The 22,723-nt window shown below is 57.4% G+C and overlaps 1 protein-coding gene across 2 annotated transcripts; it reads right to left on the bottom strand.

Annotated features, from left to right (window-relative positions):
• Positions 1-671: 671 nt before the first annotated feature.
• RAB3D (RAB3D, member RAS oncogene family) lies at positions 672-21,157 on the bottom strand. Of its 2 annotated transcripts, XM_065575811.1 has the most exons (6): positions 20,877-21,137; positions 12,873-13,096; positions 11,285-11,512; positions 7,178-7,296; positions 5,416-5,540; positions 672-4,302 (listed from the first exon to the last, which is right to left on the bottom strand). In XM_065575811.1, exons 3-6 carry the CDS (start codon positions 11,510-11,512, stop codon positions 4,115-4,117), a joined length of 660 nt encoding a protein of 219 aa, XP_065431883.1. In that variant the 5' UTR covers positions 12,873-13,096; positions 20,877-21,137; the 3' UTR covers positions 672-4,114. The 2 variants fall into 2 exon arrangements, with proteins under 2 accessions (XP_065431883.1, XP_005310208.1); XM_005310151.4 differs by lacking the exon at positions 12,873-13,096 and having other exon boundaries at positions 20,877-21,157.
• Between the last annotated feature and the right edge of the window lie 1,566 nt (positions 21,158-22,723).

The following is a 22,723-nucleotide window of genomic DNA, read 5'->3' as shown; positions in this document are numbered from 1 at the left end:
ATGCATGTTAGCTAGGCTGGGTTCGCTTTTCATCGGGAAGGGCCGTTAAACGTCGATTTCACCAGACACCCACAAAGGGGGCAAAACTATTTCCGTTGATCATTGAAATCGACAGGCGGGCAAAGTATGCTTGAGAATTTATTAGCGTTCGATTGAAGGGTGACATTTTGACGCGGGATGTTGACAGCTCGTGCGTTGATGGCTCTCAAGCGGTCCGTGTTGAATCCCAAGGTTGAGTGGCATTGTCCGATCCCCTCCCCGTGTCTGATCCCCCCCCATATTTACCCACAACGGTGAAAATGTAAATGCATAGAAAAAATGCTTTAAAGCCCATCATTTTGTGCAACGGTGAACATGTAAATTGGTTCCAAAAAATCAAAAATATGCTTAAATTAAACATCGCTCGTATCCATCGAAATGACAGAAAAATCAAAATTGAATTCTGCCAAAGCTAAACTTGGGGTTCCTTCAGGTCCCAGAGAGGGACTGCCTGGCGCTCGAAAGCTTGTCTCCTTCCCCAACAGAGCTTGGGCCAATAAAAGCCATTACCTCCCCCCTTGTCTCTCATATTCTGAGACGGAGACGCCTTCACCACCACCTAACTCTATCCTCTAGCCACCCGAGGGGGCCCAAGACCCGCCTGTGTACAAATCAGTCAGTCAGTTCCGTTGTGATTTTCAAAGGCATTCTTATTCTTTATTAGGCATATTATGGTAGCGCTCAGAAGCCCGGTCATGGCCCAGTGTGCCAGGCCCTGTACAAACACAGAACAAAAAGACCAGCCCCCCGCCCCAGTCATACCTAAATCCCACTTTGGTCGGGTTTAAATTTCATTAGGTCTATTTTTGGGGGTGGATCCCCCCGTTTCAATGTTCACATGCTACATCAGTTATACCCCCCACCCCCGTTACAGAGATCTGACCGAAGGGATTTGAAAGACCAATGCCAGCGTATCTATCTTTGGCTCAAGACAGGGGTAACTGGATGAAATTTCACAGCCTCTGATGCACAGCAGGTCAGAGGAGATGAGTGAATGATCCCTTCTGGCCTTGAACTCTGTGCATCTCTCTCTTAAATAATTCTGGGAAGGGGGGGGGGGCATAGATCTGGCTAAGAAGAAAAGAGCATGAGGTTAAACAAGGCATTTACCGCTGGGCTACAGTTTAGCTGGGAGCGTGGATATCTACACGTGACCGATCAATAGTTTGGCTTTTGCTAAAGGCACTTTTGTTTTTGTAAAGTAAGCCACTGGCCTCTCCTCCATTTTTAAAGATTGCACATCCCCTGGGAATCTGAGCAACACGATGCCCCCCCCGCCACGTCCAAAACACTCTGCACGGCTGGGGCACGAAGCATGGAAGCATCGCATTGTGACCTGAGAGACGGCGCAGTAGGGTGACCAGATGTCCCGATTATATAGGGACAATCCCGATATTTGGGGCTTTGTCTTATATAGGTGTCTATTACCCCCCACCCCCATCCCAATTTTTCACCCTTACTGTCTGGTCACCCCAGTGCACCGGTCCCTGCAACCGAGCCCTGAGCGCTTGCCTCACGGAAAGCCGCGAGATCGGACTCCGGGAGAGCCCGGGTGTCGCACCAAAGCTTGCTCCAGCGAGAAGCTAATCGATAACCGCGGAGGGGCGGAAATGATCTGTGCCATGTGGGTCAGGAATGGACTGTGGTACCTTTTCCAGCCAAGACTCGCCGTGTTCCAGCAGGGCTGGGACATCAAGGAGCGTTTCACGTCGACCTAGAATGCGCTTGACTCCTTTTTAAAGGAGCTGAGTCCCGGTACAGTATGGGGCAGCTGACACACAGAGTCCAGATTCCAGAGGCTGATTCTCAGTTAAGGCTGAATAAAGTGGGCGGAGACAGCCTCACCTGAGAATCCTGCCTCCCCCACCCCCACCCCCACTGTGAAGGGGCAGGGCCTACCCCAGCCAATGGGAAGCTGGTATAAGGGCACTGAACCTAGTGTATGGGGGTGTGTGTGTGACTGGAACACATTGCATTATGGGTACTCCATGCTTCAGCGGGGGCTCTTGGGAAACAGAGTATGAATTAGAGCAGCCCAGTGGCTGCTCTAACTGACACCAGGGACTAGGCACAACCCCAGCAGTAGGGGAGCAACCGAGTCTCATGCCCTGGTCCAGGTCCAAGCATAGCCATCCCCTGACGGGGAATCCAGTGATTTTCCTCCCTCGGGGGCATCACAAAGGGAGTCAGATGTCCTCAAATCCCTGGGAACTGCAAGAGGATCAGGGCCCCAGGCCCTGCGAAGCTTGGCTCTAGGGCAGCCCTGCCTCAACTTCCCCACAGCGCACCAGCCCCTCACAGCGTAGGACGCCGAATCAACTACTGATGGATCCCGAGGCCTCAAGCCTGGGGCGAGCTCTCACGTCGTCTGCATGATTAGGGTCTCAGTCACTGTCAAGCCGGGCTCCGGCCTGGAACCAACACCCCAAAAAGGGGGAAAGTCTCTCTACCCGTTGGCCCTTCCTGCCCCACTGGTCCAATTCCCCAGTGCCCTGCACCACTAGTGCAACCCCCCTGCAACCCCTCCCCCCATGCACCACTAGTGCAAATCAGCTGAGATTGATTTTAACCCCTCACATCCTCGTGTAAATAAATCACCGTACAAGGCTCAGTGCAACGGGAAAATCAGGCCCAGGATTTTTTGGTTTTACAAGACTCCCAGCCCTGCAGGGGTTGGTTCAAACTGATCCGCTACATTGAAGGTATTCTACATTTTCCCCAGTCTCTGGTCTGGTCTCTCCCCTGGCCCTTTTCTACAGTAAGGCCCAGATCCCCAGCTGGTGCAAGCCAGCGTCACGCCATTGGCGTCAGAGGGGCCAGACGCCCATTCACACCAGCTGAGGGTCGGCGCGTAAGCGGAGTCTCTCTGGATTTACCCCTCTCCCCCCACACAAACGACTAGTGATTTTTGGTGCCTCCAGAATTGGGGTGCTCAACCGGAGGCTGCTTAAAGGGACCCAACAGTCAGGAAGTGCCAGGCACTTTTAAGGTGGCTCCCTCTAGGCAAGTCCCCAAACCGAGGACCCCAAAAGCAAGAGACGCTTTGAGGAAAGAAAAAAAAAAAACAGAGGCCCAACTCTCGGGTGCCTTGTGTTGTTATTTTCACTGCAACCCCGCCATGGGAGCATTCGACACTAGTGCAAACAAATGCACCAGGGTGGGGGAGCGCACTAGGGGCCCTTGGCCATTTACAGGGTGCGTGACTCTATGGGAAGCAGTCACTTGGGGTTGAGTTGCTCTGGAAAATAAATGCTGCTGTGGTGCCTCATGGGAGTTGTAGTGCAGTGGCCCCAAGCTTCCGTTCTCCCCTATGAACCGGGTTCCTTAGTTGGACTACGTCTCCCATGATGCACCATGGCCAGGGACCCCCATGATGCAACCCCTCCTCTCCCAGCAGGGAGAGTGGTGCATCGTGGGAAATGTAGTCTGACCAAGAAGCCCACTCTACAGAAGAGAACAGGAGCACAAGGCACCCGGACTACCACACCCAGGAGGCATTTCAGAATAAGTCGCTCCGGCTTTTGGTCAAAGATGTTCAGGACACGAATTTTCACTGGGAAAAAACTTGAAATGTTCAGAGGAAAATTGAGATGAAAATGGATCTCCCCCCTCCCCCAACACCTGTTTTCCAGCATGCGGATTAACGTCCCTCACACCAACCTGCAGCAAGCCCAGCGCAAGAAACCTCCTCACATCTCCCGCTGGGCACCCCTCTCTGTCCTCTTACAAACGCAGAGCGGTTGTCACAGATCTACGCGGGGGTTCAATTTGCGTCAGCTGTGGGGGGCCTGGGCCTGCCCCACCACCTCTGAGGTCCGGTGGATGGGCTCACGTTCCTCATCCCTCAGCTGGCCGTGGTTGCCGGGACGGAAGAACCCTGGGTCGGGGATAAGGAAAGGGAGGGCGGATCCGTTGCATTGTTGTCATAGGCAAATACAAAAACACTGGGGCAGTGGCCCAAGAGATCTGCCTCTCCCCATAATCTCCCATCCTATTTATCTATGACATCAATGTGACCGCTGGGGGGGCGGGGGGGGGGGGCAGAGAGGAGCCATAGGTGGGCGGAGTCTGTTATCTAGCAAGAGCAGCTGCTGGACTGCGGGGGCGGAGTCTCGGTCAGGGCCCCGTTCTTGCTGTTGCTGACGAGGGTGGAGTTGGTGTCCAGGCTCTCGTTCATCTTCTCGCAGATAATGTCCACCAGGCGTTCAAAGACCTGCTTGACGTTGATGTTGTCCTTGGCGCTGGCTTCGAAGAATTCAAACCCTGGGGGGAGGGCAGGGGAAGAAGGGGGAGAAAGGAGGGAATGAGAAAGAACAGAAGGAGGAGGAAAAATCGTGTGTTGGTGACTGAAAGTACACACAATGCACAGTCAACCTGTGGAACTCCTTGCCAGAGGATGTTGTGAAGGCCAAGACTATAACAGGGTTCAAAAAAGAACTAAAGTTCATGGAGGATAGATCCATCAATGTCTATCAGCCAGGATGGGCAGAGATGGTGTCCCTAGCCTCTGTTTCCCAGAAACTGGGAATGGGCAACAGGGGATGGATCACTTGATTACCTGTTCTGTTCATTCCCTCTGGGGCACCTGGCATCAGAAGACAGGGTGGGCTAGATGGACCCTTGGTCTGACCCAGTATGGCCATTCTTATGGTGGCTCCAGCAGGAGGATTTGAACCCTTAGCCTTCAGCATGAAAACCCCAGTTCCTTAACACCTGAGTTAACGGAGCAATAACTGATCACCCTCTATAACTACCTACAGTTCTCTGGCCTGTGTGATGCGAGAGGTCCCTTCTACCCTTGGAATCTAGGACTATATGTCCCAGCAGTAGTAGAGCTTTTATCTGTTGACATTGACCACTAGGGGGCGAGGTGGCACAAAAAACAAGAGTTTTAAGGGCGGAGAGATGATTGTGAGAGGCCCCTTCTGTTCATGGAGAAGTTTGTGATTGCAAATAAACCGTTAGCCAAGCGCCTGAGGCCTCAAGCCTTATTTAGGTACCTACCAACTGCTCATTTTAATGGGAATTTGTTCTGCCAAATTGTTGCAGTTGGAGGGGAAGAAAACCCAAATCAAAAAACCAACAAAAAACCTCCAACAAAACAAAAGAAAGAATTTTTTTTTAAATCAACACATTTTAGTTTTTCGTCTCAACATTTCCTTCAATTGTGTTCTTTAAAATTAAACAAAAGAGGTTAAAAATGCTCAAAACTTCTGCCTCAAGTCGAAACAAAATAGGTTTCAACTTGCTGAACGTTTTGAAAAACGTCCACCCCCCGCCCCCACGAAAGTTCAGTCCTGGGGTTTTTGGAATTGTCGACAAACGGAAAAATCCGTTCCAGGTTCTCCAGCCGCTGCGGGGCTGGAGGGCACCTACCTAGCTCATCAGCCAGCCGCTTGCCGTCCTCCGTGGCCACCACTCGGTCGTCCTCGAGGTCACACTTGTTCCCCACCAGGATCACCTGGGCGTTATCCCACGAGTAGGTCTTGATCTGGGTCGCCCTACGGAGCGGGGGTGGGAATTGAACTCGGGTCTTGCTTACAAGCCGTGCCCATGCAGCTGTCAATCACCTTCACCTCACCCCACTCTGACTCCTCCCCCCCTTATAAAAGAGCACAGTTACAAATCCAATGTGTCTTTTATCGCCGGGGTCCCTGCTCCACCCCATCTTAAAGGAACATGAGCCCCACACCAGCCAGGAATTTTGCACTATATATAGGTTCTTCCATGGGAGGGATTGAACGCATCCTTCCCCCCTCCTCCCTACCCTCCCAACTCACATTGTTTACTATCCTTTTGAGGTCAGGACTCTGGGTTCTATCCCCAGCTCTGGGAGGGCTTTGGGGTCTAGTGGTTCGAGCTGTGGGGCTGGGAGCGAGGACTCCGAGGTTCTATCTATGCCCAGGCTTAGGAGGGGAGAGGGGCCTAGTGGGTAGAGCGGAGGGGGTGGAAAAGATGACAACTTTGGGTGTCTCTGCTACCTTGTGCCTTCACTACCTTGTGCCTCAGTTTCCCCTTCTGCGAAAGAGGGATAATAATAAATACCGACCCCTGTGTGTAAAGCACCTGGCGATCTTTGGAGGTGCTCAGCGGCGTTAAACTCAGTCCCCGGAAGAAATGGCATCCAGTGGGCTTTGTGTGAGTGAGAGCAGCCGTCCGAGGGCTCCCCTCCCAGAACAGAATCTCGGAGTCCTGACTCCCAATCCTCTACTCTAACCACTAGACCCCACCCTCCTTCCAGAGCCAGGGAGAGGACCCAGGAGGCCTGGCTTCCACTATATCCCCGGGCTAAACCCCTTCCCTGTTCAGCCTGGCCCAAGGCAGCTCAGGGCCTCCGAGCTCACTCCTCCTCCCTAAACCCGGTGACTCGCTGTCAATCTGCCTCATGGGTGGCCCCAGGAGATTTGAGCCTCTCCCTGCGGGAGGCTGCAGCTGGGTGCGGGGGTGATGACAAACAGCCCCCAGAGAAGGGTGAAGCCAGGAATAGGGAGCAGTGAAAAGGGGGGGGGCAGAGCCCCATCTCCGAGGTCCTCCCCGACTCCGCCCCGGTTTTCCCCATAGTTCAGTGCAGTGACCTGCCTCTTCCACCCCCGCCACTGCCCCGCCCCCCATAAAAGATCTTAAAAATCCAATGAGTCTTTACGGATGGGCCCCCACCCCACCACGCCGTGTCTTTAAGGAACATGAGCGCTGCAACCTTATCAGGAGTTTCCAACGGCGGCAGGGCCTTCCCCGGGGCGGGAGAGATTGAGGGGGCCATATCCCCTCCCCCACTCACACACGGTTTGCTTTCTGCAGACGCATCAGTTACACGCAGCGCAGCTGCCCTCTCTCAGGCGGACGGGCTCAGGCTCTCGGCAGACTCAGGCAGGGTCGCCGCGTCAGGCAACTCCACCCTCTTTTGAGCTATCAGCTCAGGCTCTCGGCAGACTCAGGCAGACGTCCGTTTTGCTCGGTTCAAGCTTTTCTTCACCACCAGCTCCAGTCAGAGAGCTGATTTCCCCCCACGGAGATCTTGACCTCAATCCCCAGGGAGCCAGGAGCCCTAAACAGGGGCCCCCTAGTGCCTGTATCTTCACTCAGCCCTGGACACGACTGGCTCTCCTGGTACAACGCAAGGGAACGTGGGGTCTCTTACCAGTCCTGCACGGCGTTGAAGGAATCCTGGTTGGCGATGTCGTACATCAGCAGAAAGCCCATGGCTCCTCGGTAATAAGCCGTCGTGATCGTCCTGTATCTCTCCTGCCCTGCGGTGTCCTTTAAACAATCCCGTCCCCCCAACACATACAAATAAGAACCGCTTCTTTGCAAGAGCTCCAGGTGTGCAGGGGCAGATTTCAACCCGGAGGCTTGGGGGTAAATGCTCCCCCTCACTTCCTGCCAGAGACTCCCTCCCCCTGTGCCTCAGTTTCCCCATCTGTAAAACAAGGGATAACCCCAAGCTCCCTGGGGCAGGGCCCCTCTCTCCCCAGGCGTCCACAGGGCTGCTTCAGTTCGGGGCCGTGACTCAAGTGAAGCGGTGCATTGTGGGAGGGTGAGAAATGTCAGCTGGTCCCTATCTGCTTGGCCTTGTACGGCTCTTATCTACTCTCCGGAGCGCGCAGAGACCAGCGATGGGCCTGTTACTGTGGAGACCAGGGAGCGCACAGAGGGCCGTGACAGAAGGATCTTTTCATTAAAAGGCCTGGAAGCGTCAGGCTGGTACCAGGAACTGGGGTTAGTTGTTTCCATGACAGCTCAGATGTACGTAAGACGCACTGTTTGCATGTAATTAAAAAAAAAAATTGATTAATAAGGGGGCGGAATGGAAATTTTAACGGGCTGCTGTTAAAAATAAAACCCTGGCGAGCCGGACGATCCCATTTCTGCCGTATGGAGAGCTGGGGGCTTGTCTGGATGGGGTGGTCAAGGAGGGGACGCGTGGAGGGGTGCGGGATAGGGAAGAGACAGGGTGGGATTCTAGTCAGCCCGCTGCAGAAGGCAGGATGGGTAGGAAAGGGAGCAGATCGAGGCCCGATCTCTCTGCAGAGTGCTTTGCCGGCGAAGCTACAGCCATACACACAGGGCTTCTCGCGGGGACCCGGCTTATCCCAGTAAAGCCGCGCGCTCCACCAGGATCGCTCATTCCACCCCACCCGAGCGAAATCAACGAGCCCGGCAAAAGCAACGTCGCGTCTCCGTTAGGGTTTCTGCTGGGTCAGCCAGACGTCACCCGTCCACAGGGCACGGACGAGCAGAGCTCTGCCGGCGGACGTCCGGAATGGAGAGCTGGCTTTAGAGCTGATGGGACATCGGAGGTTTTAGCCTGTGGAACTCACTGCTAGGTGATGGGATCAACGCTAGGCCTTAAACTAATCTCAGTTAAATTAGTCGAATTTAGAGGATCAGCGCCCTGGGGCAGGGACCGTCTTTTTGTTCTGTGTTCGTGCAGCGCCCAGCGCAACGGGATTATGGGCCACAGGACTGGGGCTCCTAGGTGCTACCGTAATACATCTAATAAATAATGTATAGTGCTCGGCCCTATGGGGTCTTGGGCCATGGCTGGGGCTGCTAGGTGCTATCATAATACACCTATTTATTGACCTCTCTCTTTTTTGGAGGGTCAGGCAGAGTCTGCAGAGAGGCGGAGACACTTCCACTGATCCTTTTGGGAGGTGGCAGGAAGGCATCTGTCCATCCTCATTTCAATGAACCCCTCTCCATTCAGCTGTGTCCCCTTAAAGCAAAGCACAGGCTTAAATTCTTATTTATAAGGCGGAATGTGGTAGTGGCTCAGCGTCGCGGCCCAGGAACCCATGCGCCAGGTGCTGTACATCTGCAGAACAAACAGATGGACCCTGCCCCAAAGAGCTTCAGATCTAATTAAGCAGGGGAGTGACTCCAACAAAGCCAAGCCAAAGGGTTAACCACGTGCTACCGTAATGTCGCTCCTACACATGTTCCTGATCTAAATCGCCCATCCCTCCTAGTGGTTAGGTCAGGGCCCAGAGAGGGCTTCCATTCGCTAATGCTGCTGCTCTGGGTCTCTCCCACCCACCACAGTGGGGCAAGAGGTTGCAGTGGAAAAAAAATACACTGCGCCAAATTCCCTGCTGGCTGGAGTCTGTGGATTTCCGGCCTGCAAAGATTCAAGCCACAGCATGTGCAGAGACCGCTCAGCCTTATAGAAATCCCCAGAGCAGGGCTCCAGCTGGCCAGGCAGCCTTTCTCCAAAAGTGGCATCTTGTGGCAGTGAGTTCCACAGGCTAACTGCATTGACAGAGGGTAAATGAGGAGGCAGACATAGTTCAGGGGTGGCATTAGGAGGCCGGTGAAGTTCCCATCATGGAAAAATCAGTGGCAAGGAGTTCCACAGTCCAAAACAGAATAAAAAAAGGGGGACAGATTGGGTGTCTCGGTCCCCAGGCTGGTGGGGGAGACCCTAGAGGATTTGGGGGCAGGGGGAAACGAATCTTTTTTGAGTGGAGAGTTTGCATGATGGTGCCCAGTGGCATTTACCGGCGTCAAGGTAACGCCAGCTGCTGCCCGAGCCAAAGCGCACGCAGGCTGGTGCCATTACCATGGTGACTGCCAGAGGCCTTCAGGAGACTCTGACCCCCCTCCCTCCCCGCGAAAGCCAGTGACAGCTGCAGCTGCCGCGTGGGGAGGGGAGGGATGTTTACCCTCAGCACCGGGGGATCCGGCTGCACTTAGGGACTTCGCCACAGCTGCCGGCCATGGAGATAACAGGCAAAGAACGCGCGGATCCGGTCCGGCCAGCTGGGACCGTGGGACAGGGGGGCCACTGGGGCCCGATCCCCACTCGGCCATAGAGCCAGTGGCGTCAACGGGCCAGATCCCCGGCCGGTGTGAAGTGACCTAATGCCACTGACTCCACTAGAGCGAGGCTGAGTCACACCACCTGGGGGCCAGGGCCACGTTGCATTCGAGAAATAGAGTCTTAAAAAGGGTCACTCTCCACAGAATGGGGCACGGGGCCTTTCCCCTCTAGGGGGCGCCAGTTCTGGGCTGGGCCCAGGGCAGGGGACTGGCTGGTTCAGGGGGGCTGGGAATGGGGCACGGGGCCTTTCCCCTCTAGGGGGTGTTGGCTCTGATCCGGCCCCAGGGGAATGGGGGGACTGGCTGGTTCAGGGGGGCCTTTCCCCTCTAGGGGGTGTTGGCTCTGATCCAGCCCCAGGGGAATGGGGGAACTGGCTGGCTCAGGGGGGTGGGAAATGGGGCACAGGGCCTTTTCCCCTCCAGGGGGTGCCGGCTCTGATCTAACCCCAGGGCAGGGGACTGGCTGGCTCAGGGGGGTGGGAAATGGGGCATAGGGCCTTTTCCCTCCAGGGGGCACCAGTTCCGATCCAGCCCCAGGGCAGGGGACTGGCTGGCTCAGGGTGGGGCCTCTTCTCTATATGGCCGCAGCACTGCACAGAATGGCTTCCTCCAACAGAACGAAGTTTTAAAAAGGAAGCGTTGCAGTACTCCAGTGATTACGGTAACAGCCCCCTCCCTGTGGGTAGGAAGCGTGCCTATTTCACGCCCATTTGCTACACACAAGTGCTGGGAGCCGCCAAGTTCTGATCCACTCCCTGCGGGGGAGCTGGCCCAACACCCCACCACGCAGGGCAGAGCCTCTCCCACTGCCAGGCCTCCAAACCGCCGCCTCCTGGGCAGTGGGGGCTCAGGGCTGGGGGCTGGCTGCAGGGGGGCTGTACAGAACAGGGTGCTGGGGGAAGGAGTACACCCCACATGGGGCCAGAAGTCCCAGGAATCTGGTACTGAAGGGTCGGCACCTGGCGAGGATTGAAAGGAAAAGGGCCGTCAACCCTCATGCTTCAGGGCACAGGCCGATCCCCAGCTCGGGGTCAGGAGGAATTCACCTGCGGTATAGTATTGCCTTGCTAGGGGCAAAAGGGTGGATTGGACGCCTCTCTCTCTCTCTCTCTCTCTCCAGCGTCTAGGGCTGACGCCAGAACATACAGGGTGCTGGATCTCTTCTGGCCTGAGGCCCCTGATCGATAAGCGCGGGGCCGCCTGGGCCATAACTTATCCTCATCAGCTACTATCAGTATTACGGTAACATTGGGCATCCCAGCCGTGGCCCAGGACCCCATTGCGCTAGATGCTGTACAAAACACAGCACAAAGAGACAGTCCCGCCCCCCCCCCCCCCCAAGAGATAAACTGTCCCGCTGGGCTCCCCCAGGCCTCCATCCCTCCCCCCCCCAGGGTCCCACTTCCCTCCCCTCCTAGGCGCTCACCCAGATCTGCAGTTTGACCCTCTTCTCGTTCCTATAGACTGTCTTGACCTTGAAGTCGATGCCCACGGTGCTGACGAAGGCCGAGGTGAAGGAGTCGTCGGCGTAGCGGAACAGGAAGGATGTCTTCCCCACGCTGCTGTTCCCGATGATCAGCAGTTTGAACATGTAGTCGAAGTTCTGGTCGGCGGCATCTTTCTGGGCCTGCCGGGTGTCGTTGGCGGAGGCCATCTGGGGGGCAGAGAGGGGGGCGTCAGCATCAGCGAGGCAGAGGGGTTCTACTCCCAGGTCCGGGTGGGGAGTGGGGGTCTAGTGGTTGGGGCAGGCTGGGAGCCAGGACTCCTGGGTTCTCTCCTGGCTCTGGGAGGGGAGTGGGGGCTAGTGGTTAGAGTTGAGGGGGCTGGGAGCCAGGACTGCTGGGTCTCATTCCCAGCGTTGCCAAGGACTTTACTCTGTGTCTTTGAACAAGCCATTCTGCCTTGCTTTCCAGCAAAGAAAAACCCCACAAGCATTCCTCTCCCAGGCCGGCTGGACATGCAGCGTTTGTGAGGTTTCCAAAAGCGAGGATGTGACCCCGATTATGGGTGTTTGAGGGGATCCCAGTTCCTTCTCCTTTGGAGAGCCCTTTCTGGGAGCAGCCAATCCCCGGCGATCGGCAGAGATCCCAGCCCAGAAGAGTCATTTACCACCAGTAACACACAGATCATCACCGGATCTTTGGAGGAGTAGATTGTCAAGCCCTTGGGGCGGGGCCAGTCTCTCTGTTCTGGGTTTGTACAGCGCCGAGGGCAACGGGGTCCTGGCCTCTGACCGAGGCGCTACCATAATACACCTAATAAATAACGACTCCCAGGTTCTAGTCCCAGCTCAGACCTGCTGAGTGACCTTGGGCAAGTCACTGCCCTCCTCCGTGCCTCAGTTTCCCCTCACACCCGTTGTCTCATATGTCGAGTGCTCTCACGATGCAAATAAGAGCCCAGCCATGGCCCAGGACCCGCACTGTGCCAGGTGCTGTACGTTATTTATTAGGTGTTTTGCAGTAGCACCCAAGAACCCCAGCCATGGTCCAGGACCCCATTGTGCCAGGCGCTGTACATTGTTTATTAGGTGTATTACGGTAGTACCCAAGAGCCCCAGTGTCTCAGGTCCTGCACAAAGACATAAGAGGCTAATTAGCTCGCTATGGGGTTGTATTCCTGGAACAACCGGCACAATAGGACCCTGATCTTGCTTGGCGGCTTCTAAGGCCTACTGTAGGAGGATGCGAATGCAGCTCTCCCAAGCTAGCACCCTAACCACTGAGCCATCCTGCCTCCCATTGCAGCGACCTTGTCCGAGCTCTGGCATAGCCTAGGCCAGAGAATTTCACCCAGCTGCTCGGGGACTTGCTCGGATGCCCTTCTCCTCTGGCAGAGACAATCCTTCTGTACCGGGCGGGATTGGGCTGGGCTGTGTCACACCTGACCAGGGCCAGGTGTGCGTAGGAGGCTGAGCTCAAACACGGCTGTTTGCTAACTGGGAAGTGGCAGGAACTGGGGCTTTTGTTTCTCACCCCTACTTCAAACCAAAACCAAAACCAGAACCTGTTTACCTAGAGGGAGAAGGGAAGAAATCCACTCCCGGAGGCAGAGGCGGGGCGGGCTCTGAGAGAAGAACGGCGGGCGTGGGGTGAAGGTACTGGGCTGCAGGAGATCTGGGTTCGAATCCTGCTTCTGCCACTGGGTGAGACCAGGGGCGAGTTGCTGGTATTTTTCAGAGCTGGCCAAGGCGGGGACTGAGTGGGGCTGGTTGAATATTATCCACCCAAGCTGTTTTCTGAGGGGAAATGGAGTTTTTCGACTAAATCATAGAATCATAGACTATCAGGGTTGGAAGGGACCTCAGGAGGTCATCTAGTCCAACCCCCTGCTCAAAGCAGGACCAATCCCCAACTAAATCATCCCAGCCAGGGCTTTGTCAAGCCGGGCCTTAAAAACCTCTAAGGAAGGAGATTCCACCACCTCCCTAGGTAACCCATTCCAGTGCTTCACCACCCTCCTAGTGAAATAGTGTTTCCTAATATCCAACCTAAACCTCCCCCACTGCAACTTGAGACCATTGCTCCTTGTTCTGTCATCTGCCACCACTGAGAACAGCCGAGTTCCATCCTCTTTGGAACCCCCCTTCAGGTAGTTGAAGGCTGCTATCAAATCCCCCCTCATTCTTCTCTTCTGCAGACTAAACAATCCCAGTTCCCTCAGCCTCTCCTCATAAGTCATGTGCTCCAGACCCCTAATCATTTTTGTTGCCCTCCGTTGGACTCTTTCCAATTTTTCCACATCCTTCTTGTAATGCGGGGCCCAAAACTGGACACAGGACTCCAGATGAGGCCTCACCAATGTCGAATAGAGGGGAACGATCACGTTCCTCGATCTGCTGGCAATGCCCCTACTTATACAGCCCAAAATGCCGTTAGCCTTCTTGGCAACAAGGGCACACTGTTGACTCATATCCAGCTTCTCGTCCACTGTGACCCCCAGGTCCTTTTCTGCAGGCCTGCTGCCTAGCCGCTCAGTCCCTAGTCTGTAACAGTGAATGGGATTCTTCCGTCCTAAGTGCAGGACTCTGCACTTGTCCTTTTTGAACCTCATCAGGTTTTTTTTGGCCCAATCCTCTAATTTGTCTAAATGAAATCTGTCCAGAAAAGCCTCTGCTTCCGGCAGAAAAACTGGATTTTTCCACCGCAAACCAGGAGGCCCGAAGCCCAAGAGACGTCTGTTGACAAACGCCATCGCGGTGCCTCAGGGGAGCTGTAGGGCAGATGCCTCCTGCCCCAGTTCTACCCCGGGGCCCAGGTCATCACTTGGACGACGTCCCCCATGATGCACCAGGACCGGGCACTCCCATGATGCACCACCTCTGCTTGCTAAGAGGGTTACCGGGCTGCTTCATGGGAGTTGTAATCCTCTGACGACCAGGCAATGGAGTTAAGTTCACGGCTCCCACAGCAGACGCCTGTTCAGCCCCCAGCATGTGCTGGGGGGCCCGATCCCAGCTGGGGGGCCTGATCCCAGCTGGGGGGCCGCACGGCCCCCACGCTCAGTTAGGGTCTCTCAGTGCTACCGCAATGCTTAGGATTCTCATTCGGCCGCAGCGCTCTGGCAGTGGCCTCACCCGACGCACGGAGGGAAGCGAAATGCCCCAGGCCTGCCAGAGCTTGCAGACGGGGTTAAAAGCTGCCAGGCGGGAGCCAGCAGGACTGGCTTTGTAACGGCTCTTGCCAGGGTTGAGTGAGTCACGCTTCCCGCCCCCGCCCCAGCAGGCTAGAACAGCTGCCTCTTCGCCAGGGCCTCCAACCCAACCAGCCCGACCAGTTCGGATGCCTGCCAGGCAAGCCAAGTAACCGCTCCGGTTCCCCAGATTGTGCTCACAGCCGCTGGGCTCTGCCCTCCGAGAGCTGCCGCATGGTGCCATGGAGAGGACACCAGGCTGAGGCCCAGGGCAGCTGGGCTCTATTCCCAGCTCTGCCAAGGACCTGGGGCGAGGCACGTCCCCTTTTCATGCCTCAGTTTCTCCTCTTGTCCTTTGCTTGTTTAGACAGCGAACTCTTTGGGACAAGGACTGTCTGGCTAAGTGTCTGTGCAGCGCCTGGCACCAGGGGTGCTGATTTTGCTCACGGTCTATATAGTGCCCAGGACAATAATTTGCCCTTGAAGTTGGGATCCGACTCTCTTCATATGAAAAAAATCCAGCGTATCTTCCCTAAACCAGGGCCACCCAGAGGGGGAGGCAAGTGGGGCAATTTGCCCCAGGCCCCGCAGCGGCCCCCACGAGAATATAGTATGCTATAGTACTGCAACTTTTTTTTATGGAAGGGGCCCCCGAAATTGCTTTGCCCCAGACCCCCTGAATCCTCTGGGCGGCCCTGCCCTAAACCTACAGCCCTCACTCTCCCAGGGCAGAGCGAACGGGCTGAGAATTCACAAGGAAATTGATTAACTAATTTAGGAGCTAGACTTAATCTAAAACTGGGTCCTCTGTGATCTTAACCCCTGGATAACGCAGAGCCCTCGAACTTCCCACCATCCCTGAAGCAATTAGGTTGCAATTAAGCAACGTTGTTAATCGTGGCATGTAATAACGCTCATCACAACAGGCTCAGCAGGGACGTTATGACGTCAGAGGTAGCTTAACCAATCCCCGCCCTTCTTCCCCCGCTAATTTGCATGCCACCGTGTCACGGGTTGGAGGGAGATTGGCGGCAAGAGTTCTCATTGGTAGATTGCTTGCCCAATCACTGCCGTTTAAAGACCCTGGCTGCATGCTAGTGGGGCATCATGGGACGGTTGTCTCCATCCTGCTGTGCGTGGAGGCAATGCTGCCGGGGAAACTGAGGCAGGGGGCGCCCTGAGATCATAGAGCCACCGGGACTCACCACCGAGCTCTTTCCATCTGGAGCGATGAAATATCCCACAGGAGCGCTCTCCTCGGGGTTCTGTCGGGGGTGGGATCTGGCATGGAAGGGTGGAGGGAGGAGGGATGCAGGAGGGAGTGGAGGGGTATCGGGTGGATGGGCAGGGCAGATGGGCACTGGCATGGAGCAGCCCACGGAGGGGTATGTGCTGGATGGGTGGATGGGCAGGGCAGATGGGCACTGGCATGGAGCAGCCCACGGAGGGGTATGTGCTGGATGGGTGGATGGGCAGGGCAGATGGGCACTGGCATGGAGCAGCCCACGGAGGGGTATGTGCTGGATGGGCACTGGCACGCAGCAGTGCAAGGGAGGGACGGCATTGCTTAGGGGCTGGCAGGCAGCAGTGACTGGCGGGGTGGCATTGCCGGGAGCTGGCACGCAGCCATCCAACGCCAAGGCATGGGCACGGCCAGGGCAGACGCAAGCCAGGAATCTTGTGCCGACGACCCGAGCAAACCGGCCTCGGTGCAGGGCCCTGACTCACAGCCTGGGCTCTCTGCCCTGCCGGGTGGAGATTCTGGGGCAAGAACTAACAGGGAGGGGATCGGCGGGGGGGGGCACTCAGCCCTAGGAGAGCTGCACAGTCCCTCTCTCCCCTCCCCCACCCCCCCGCCCAGTCTCACATCAGGCCATGCAGCCTCTAGGCCAGACCCCCAGCTGGTGTAGACCAGCGTTGCGCCACTGGAGTCAGCACAGCTGGGCCCGTTTACACCAGCCGGGATCTGGCCCTTTATAAATGTTGATTTTGCAAAGCGAAGGGCTTGTTTGTTTACGGCGCTAATAGGGGCCACTCCCTGCAATTTACAGCCAGAGGGAGCCCAGGCAGAGCGAAGACAGCTGCTGGGGCCAGCCGCCCCACTGGCATAACCTGGCATCAGCCGGTGACTCCAGGGGAAGGGGCCGATTCCCCTTTAAGGCCCTGCCTGGCCGATCCTTGCCTGAAGTACCACCGCTTACGCGTGATCGAGTCACCCGGTGGAGCTGGCCGGCCTCGGTCCAACGCACCGTTGTGCACGGCGCAGATTCTCTGCAGGCCGCCCCACGATCCTGCTTCCCGCTCCCCTCGCACTATTAGGTGTATTACGGTAACAGTGAGACACACCCTGCCCCCAGACAGAGATCGAGGGCCCTATCGGCGTGGACTCAGAGAAGCAGCCCCTGGGAGGGGGCAGGATCCCTGTACGAACAGCCCCAACACACCACCCCAGAGGCGGCTGCATCTCCATACCAGGTGAGGGACCCCTCTGCCACCACAGAAGGGGTGGAGGGCAATGGCAGATGTTTATACAGAGATCCTTCACCCGGCGACGAGATGCAGCCACTTCTGGGGTGAGGCACGGGGGCTGCTTCACCCAGAGTCCCTGCGCGAAGGGGTGATTCTAGCAGGGGCTTTTCCCTCCCCCTCTGCACAGCCTAGAAGAGCCAGAACATGACTGAGAATAGGAGAGAGCAGCTTGAAGGGGTTAAAGTGGCAGGGCCCGGGATGCTGGAGGCAACAGAACACGGCAGGGCAGCTCTGGGGTGGGCACAGCGGCTGGGAAATGAAGCCCAAGCCAGACAAGCTGAAAACCCAAAAACCCAACCAACCAAAACCCAGCCGCGGAGGCACAACACAGACAGGAAGGGGCTGGGGGCGATCACAGCTCGAATTAGCCACCTGCCGCCAGGGGCAGGGTTGTCATGACAGCTGGTAGTAAGAGGGTGTGACTGGAAGGTACCATGTAGGCCCAAAGACCTTAGCCATACCTTGTTGATGATAGACAAGGATCTCACCTGGTGCTGAAATGCAGCTGCCTCTGGGGTGGGGTGTGGCAGCTGTTTATATAGGTATCCCTCACCTAGAGCCACCATGCAGCCGCCTTGGGGTAGGGCACAGTGGCTGTTTATACAGGGATGCCTCACCCTGCACTGAGATGCAGCTGCCTCTGGGGTGGGGCGCGGCAGCTGTTTAGACAGGGATCCTACACCCAGGACTGAGTGACTGGGTCTGGGGCGTGGTGTGGGGCACAGCGACTGTTTATCCAGGGTTCCCACACCTGGAGCTGAGATGCAGCAGCCTCTGGGGTGGAGCACGGTGGCTGTTTCACAACGCACAGCAACACCGCACGAGAAGCGAGGATACCGTATCCAATCGAAGCGCTGTGTGCGCGGGGCGGGGGGGGGCATTTTAAAGGGGCACCAGCAGCTGGTGGGGCCCCCCCACTCTGGGAAGGAGGCACTTGCTAGGCACCAGACATTTGCGGATCAGCCCAGGCCGATACATCGACCAATGCCCGTGATTATCCCACATCAGCTCAACTCCCCTCTGTGGAGACACGCCAGAGACTAGAACTGGCCCTGGGCCACAAAACCTACAAGAGCCTCCCAGCTCGGGGGAGCCCTGGGGGGGGGTTCAGCCTCCGACACAGACCCTCTTTAGCATCCGTTCTGCTGTTGCCACCAAGGAAACACTCGGCCCGTTTCCTAGCCAGACACGCAGCACCAGCGAGAGAAGGCCTCAGACATACACTCCGTGCAGCATCTGGGTGACCAGACAGCAAGTGTGAAAAAATCGGGACAGGGGGTGGGGGGGTAATAGGAGCCTATATAAGAAAAAGACCCAAAAATCGGGGCATCTGGTCACCCTAGCTCAGGATCTCAGCTCCCTGCGTCGCTACCCACGATGCTACCCCGAGCGTAGGCAGGATTTGCACCCAGGAAGCAGCAGCCACCTGCCCCTGTGATCTCTCCGCTGCCCCAGTGCCTCTCTGGGGCTGCTGGGTCCTTCCCCGGGATCTCGGCTTTCACTGATAGGAACAAGCCCCTGGCCAGCTGCGCGGAATCCCTCGCAGGGGCGAGTCTGGCAGGAGCGTGCACGGGGTGCGAAGGGTGCCGTTGGCTCGGATGCCCCCGCGATGGCTGGCTGACGGCCGCCATCGGTAACGTCCCTCCTGTGAGGACGGGGGCTGGGAAGTGCACGGAGGCAGGACGGCTCAGTAGTTAGTGCACTAGCCTGTCTTGGGAAAGCCGAGGTCACTTCCCTGCTCTGTCACAGACGGCCAGGGTGACCTTGGGCAAGTCACCGCTCTGTGCCTCAGTTTCCCCATCTGGAACATGAGGACAGTAGCGCTGCCCTGCCTCACAGAGCGGGCTGGGAAGATACATACAGTAAAGATTGGGAGGCGCCCAGATACCGCAGTGATGGGGGCCAGGTAATCACCTTGACTAGCTAGACCTGTGCAAGCCACGGTTCACATTGATGCCACACGGGGATGGAGTTTGGGAGGGGCCACCCCTTAATTTCCCCGCCCCCAATCAAAGGACTGAGCCCATGGGCCATGCTGCTCATGCCACCCTGAACGGATCATGGCCCCAGAGACCCAGAGGGCAACGGGATCAAACCCGGAACCACAGCGCCATCCACTGTGGGTGGCCGCTCATGTGGGCGGGACTTGGTTTGTGGGCGGGGCATGGAAAGGCCCCTCCCTCCAGTCTGACACTGGTGGAAGTGGGCATCTGGCTGCAGGTGCAGATATCACCCAGCTGTGAGGGCGGCGTGATCTGTGCCCCGTCACCATGAGGGGCAGACAGCTACCCCGCCGGGAGAAATCCCCGGCAAGGGAAGGCCTCAATTCTGCGAGAGATTGGAGCCGCTCTGCCAGGCCAATGCCCTGGCCATTATCAACATCCTGTCCCCGCCCCTTTCCTTCTCCAAATGGCTCCTGTTTAGTGACCGGGAATCCTCGCCCCCGCCCCCACAAGTGAACGGTGCACGTGGACCATGCGTTCCCTGGGGCTCTACGCTCCCTTTGCCAGGATTCTGGGCCCTGCCCCTGGTGTCAGTGAACGTGCTGCTCCGCCCCTGGGAAGTGGAGAACAGCGTAGGGCATGCTGGCCATGCCCCCATCGGCCCCCTACACCAGAAGCAGGGTCGGTCCAGGGTCCTTAGGGGTCAGAGACACCCCTCCTGCAATGGGGGAGCGGAAGGGGGAAGCTTGTGGGGTCCCTTAAAGGAATCCGAGTGGAGAACCAGACCCCATCGCTTTCCACTTGCCCCAGAGGCCGTGGGTGAACGAGAACCCAGCCAGGCCCACAGATCCAGGCTGGTCACCCAGAGATCCGGAAATGCCCTGGAGACACACAGCCGCCCCTGAGGTGTACCCAGGAACTGGGGGTGCCCCTGGCTCGGGGAACCTCCTGAATCAAGTCTCAGCAGAGCAGCCATTCCCCTCTGGTTCCCCTGCTGCTGATCCCTGACTGGAAAGCGGGCGACTGCTTCCTGCCAGCCTCCGAGCTGGCACCCGGGCTGCTTTATTGCTAGCTTCCTGCAGTCTTATCAATCGAAACTGACTTGGCAAAGTCCCTGGACTCAGCCAGGCATCTTCCGAATCAGAATTCGGTTCAGTGCCCCCCCACACACACACGCCCCGCAGCACCCCCTCAGGGCCAGGAGTTTCCACAAGCGCTCAGCGGTGGGTGGAACGGCCCCAGGAACAGCTGAGTGACCCCAATTTACGCCCACGGAGGATCTAGCCCGTTATCATTTCTCTGACAGTAGCACCTGGAAGTCTCAACGGAGATCGGGGCCCTCTCATGCCAGAAGGAGAAGCTGCCCAGACCCCGACCGGGATCGGGGCCCCCGTCCTGCCGGGCGCTACCCAGACCCCGACCGGGATCGGGGCCCCCCATTGTGCCAGGCGCTGCCCAGACCCCGACCGGGATCGGGGCCCCCGTCCTGCCGGGCGCTGCCCAGACCCCAACCGGGATCAGGCCCCCCATCCTGCCGGGCGCTGCCCAGACCCCAACCGGGATCAGGCCCCCCATCCTGCCGGGCGCTGCCCAGACCTCAACTGGGATCAGGCCCCCTGTCCTGCCGGGCGCTGCCCAGACCCCGACCGGGATCGGGGCCCCCCCGTCCTGCCGGGCGCTGCCCAGACCCCGACCGGGATCGGGGCCCCCCATCCTGCCGGGCGCTGCCCAGACCCCGACCGGGATCGGGGCCCCCCCATCCTGCCGGGCGCTGTCCAGACCTTACCCGGGGCCCCCGTGGTGCCGAGCAGGGAGTTGCTGGTCCCTGACCCCGCCCGGCTAATCACCCCCCCGCCCCCGAACACGCAGAGCCCCGGGGAATCCGCCCCCCCAACCCGGCTCCTGCCAAGTTACCTTCCAAGGTGCGCGCGGCTCCCGCACTCGCGCCGCCGGGGGCTGGTTCCCCCTGGTCCGCTGCACCCGGATCTGCGGCGCTGGGGCCGGAGGAAGGTGTGTCTCTCCCAGACCTCAGCAATCGACTTCCCGCATCCGATCGGCCGCCCTGGGCTGATGTGGCTGCACCGGGGGAAGCCTGGCGCAGGCCCCCCCCGCGATCCGGCGTGACGAGCGGGGCGGGGGCGGGTTTGCAAACAGGAGTCACCGGCCCCACCTGCGGGCGCTCCGGGGCGCCGGGCCCGGCGCTGCAGGGGGCGGAGCCGGTGCACGGGGCTGGATCGCGGGGGGCCCGATCCCCCGCTGGTGTCAATCAGCATCGCTCCATTGGAGTCGATGGGGCCCGATCCCCCGCTGGTGTCAATCAGCATCGCTCCATTGGAGTCGATGGGGCCCGATCCCCCGCTGGTGTCAATCAGCATCGCTCCATTGGAGTCGATGGGGCCCGATCCCCCGCTGGTGTCAATCAGCATCGCTCCATTGGAGTCGATGGGGCCCGATCCCCCGCTGGTGTCAATCAGCGTCACTCCATTGGAGTCAATGGGGCCCGATCCCCGCTGGTGTAAATCAGCATCGCTCCATTGGAATCGATGGGGCCAGATCCCCACCGGGTGTAAATCAGCGTCACTCCATTGGAGTCGATGGGGCCAGATCCCCACCGGGTGTAAATCAGCGTCGCTCCATTGGAGTCGATGGGGCCCGATCCCCGCTGGTGTAAATCAGCGTCGCTCCATTGGAGTGAGGTCTATTTACTCCACCTGAGGATCTAGCCCATTGTCACAGGAGCCGCTCAACACCTGTCAGAGCTGGAGGCTCCCTTCGTGCCCAACCACAGTGCGGGACAGTTTTCGCTCCGTTAGGTTTGTTTGTTTTAATCTCATTCCCACTTGGGACAGCTGGAAATTTCAAAACACCTGGATTTCCAGCCGAAGATCCTGAGTTCTGATCCGCTTTGGGGGAAAAAAGTCATTTTCCCTCTAAATACATTTTTAAAAAAAGTTTTGAACCAACTTTTTTCCCACCGGCTCTGATGGTGATTGTTATGTTCCTGGCGTACAGATAGAGAAGTTAGACAAAAGCATAAAATCCTCTCGCAGGGCTGTTGCAATAGAACACGGCTTTATTTCTCAGCGTTCAGAATGACAACACACAAGAACCAAAAAAAAGAGAGAGACAAAACAGGCTGCTCCCTGCAGCCCCGCTTACCCCTTACTCTAAACCGGATCTCTGCAGACTGACAGCTACGACCAAAATTCCACGCTTCCCTACAGAGCCCCAGTCTGCCAGCAGGACCAGGAAGCCCCCCACTCCCAAATTGAAAGTGCTAGCTTACCATTTGAAACCTGTTTCAATGCACTGCAGTTATTAGCCTCAGCAAAAGGAGCTCTTGCGTCAACAACGTGCAATGAAGGGGGAAGAGAGGCTTGCTCTCGGAACAAGCAATGAGGAATTACAGACCCTTGCATCAGAACTGACCTTGCACAATGCAAAGAAGCGAGCGAGCGCAAAGCTAGAACGCAGGGGCCTTATTGGCCATGTAGTTGGCAAGCTGCCCTCTCTCCCCTGGATCTCCCCAGCTCCCAATCCCTGCAAAACCCTGCCAATGACCCACCCTACTTCTAACTTCCTTCCAGCTATTCTAAAGGGCTGGCCAGCCTCCTGCCTGTTCCTCAGTTCAACTGGATCCTGGGAGGAGAAATTCTCACCCCAGAGGCAGAACGCGCTAATGGATCCAGTCCGCGGGTCCCCAGATGCTCCATGAATTGCATGGCGTGTCTAAGTCCTGGAGGGCGGGGAACAGCTGCTCA

Source organism: Chrysemys picta, chromosome 22 (assembly GCF_011386835.1).
Source record: "Chrysemys picta bellii isolate R12L10 chromosome 22, ASM1138683v2, whole genome shotgun sequence".
Classification (NCBI taxonomy): domain Eukaryota; kingdom Metazoa; phylum Chordata; order Testudines; family Emydidae; genus Chrysemys; species Chrysemys picta.
The sequence above is the reverse complement of the archived record's forward strand: the minus strand, read 5'-3'. Positions and strand labels throughout refer to the sequence as shown.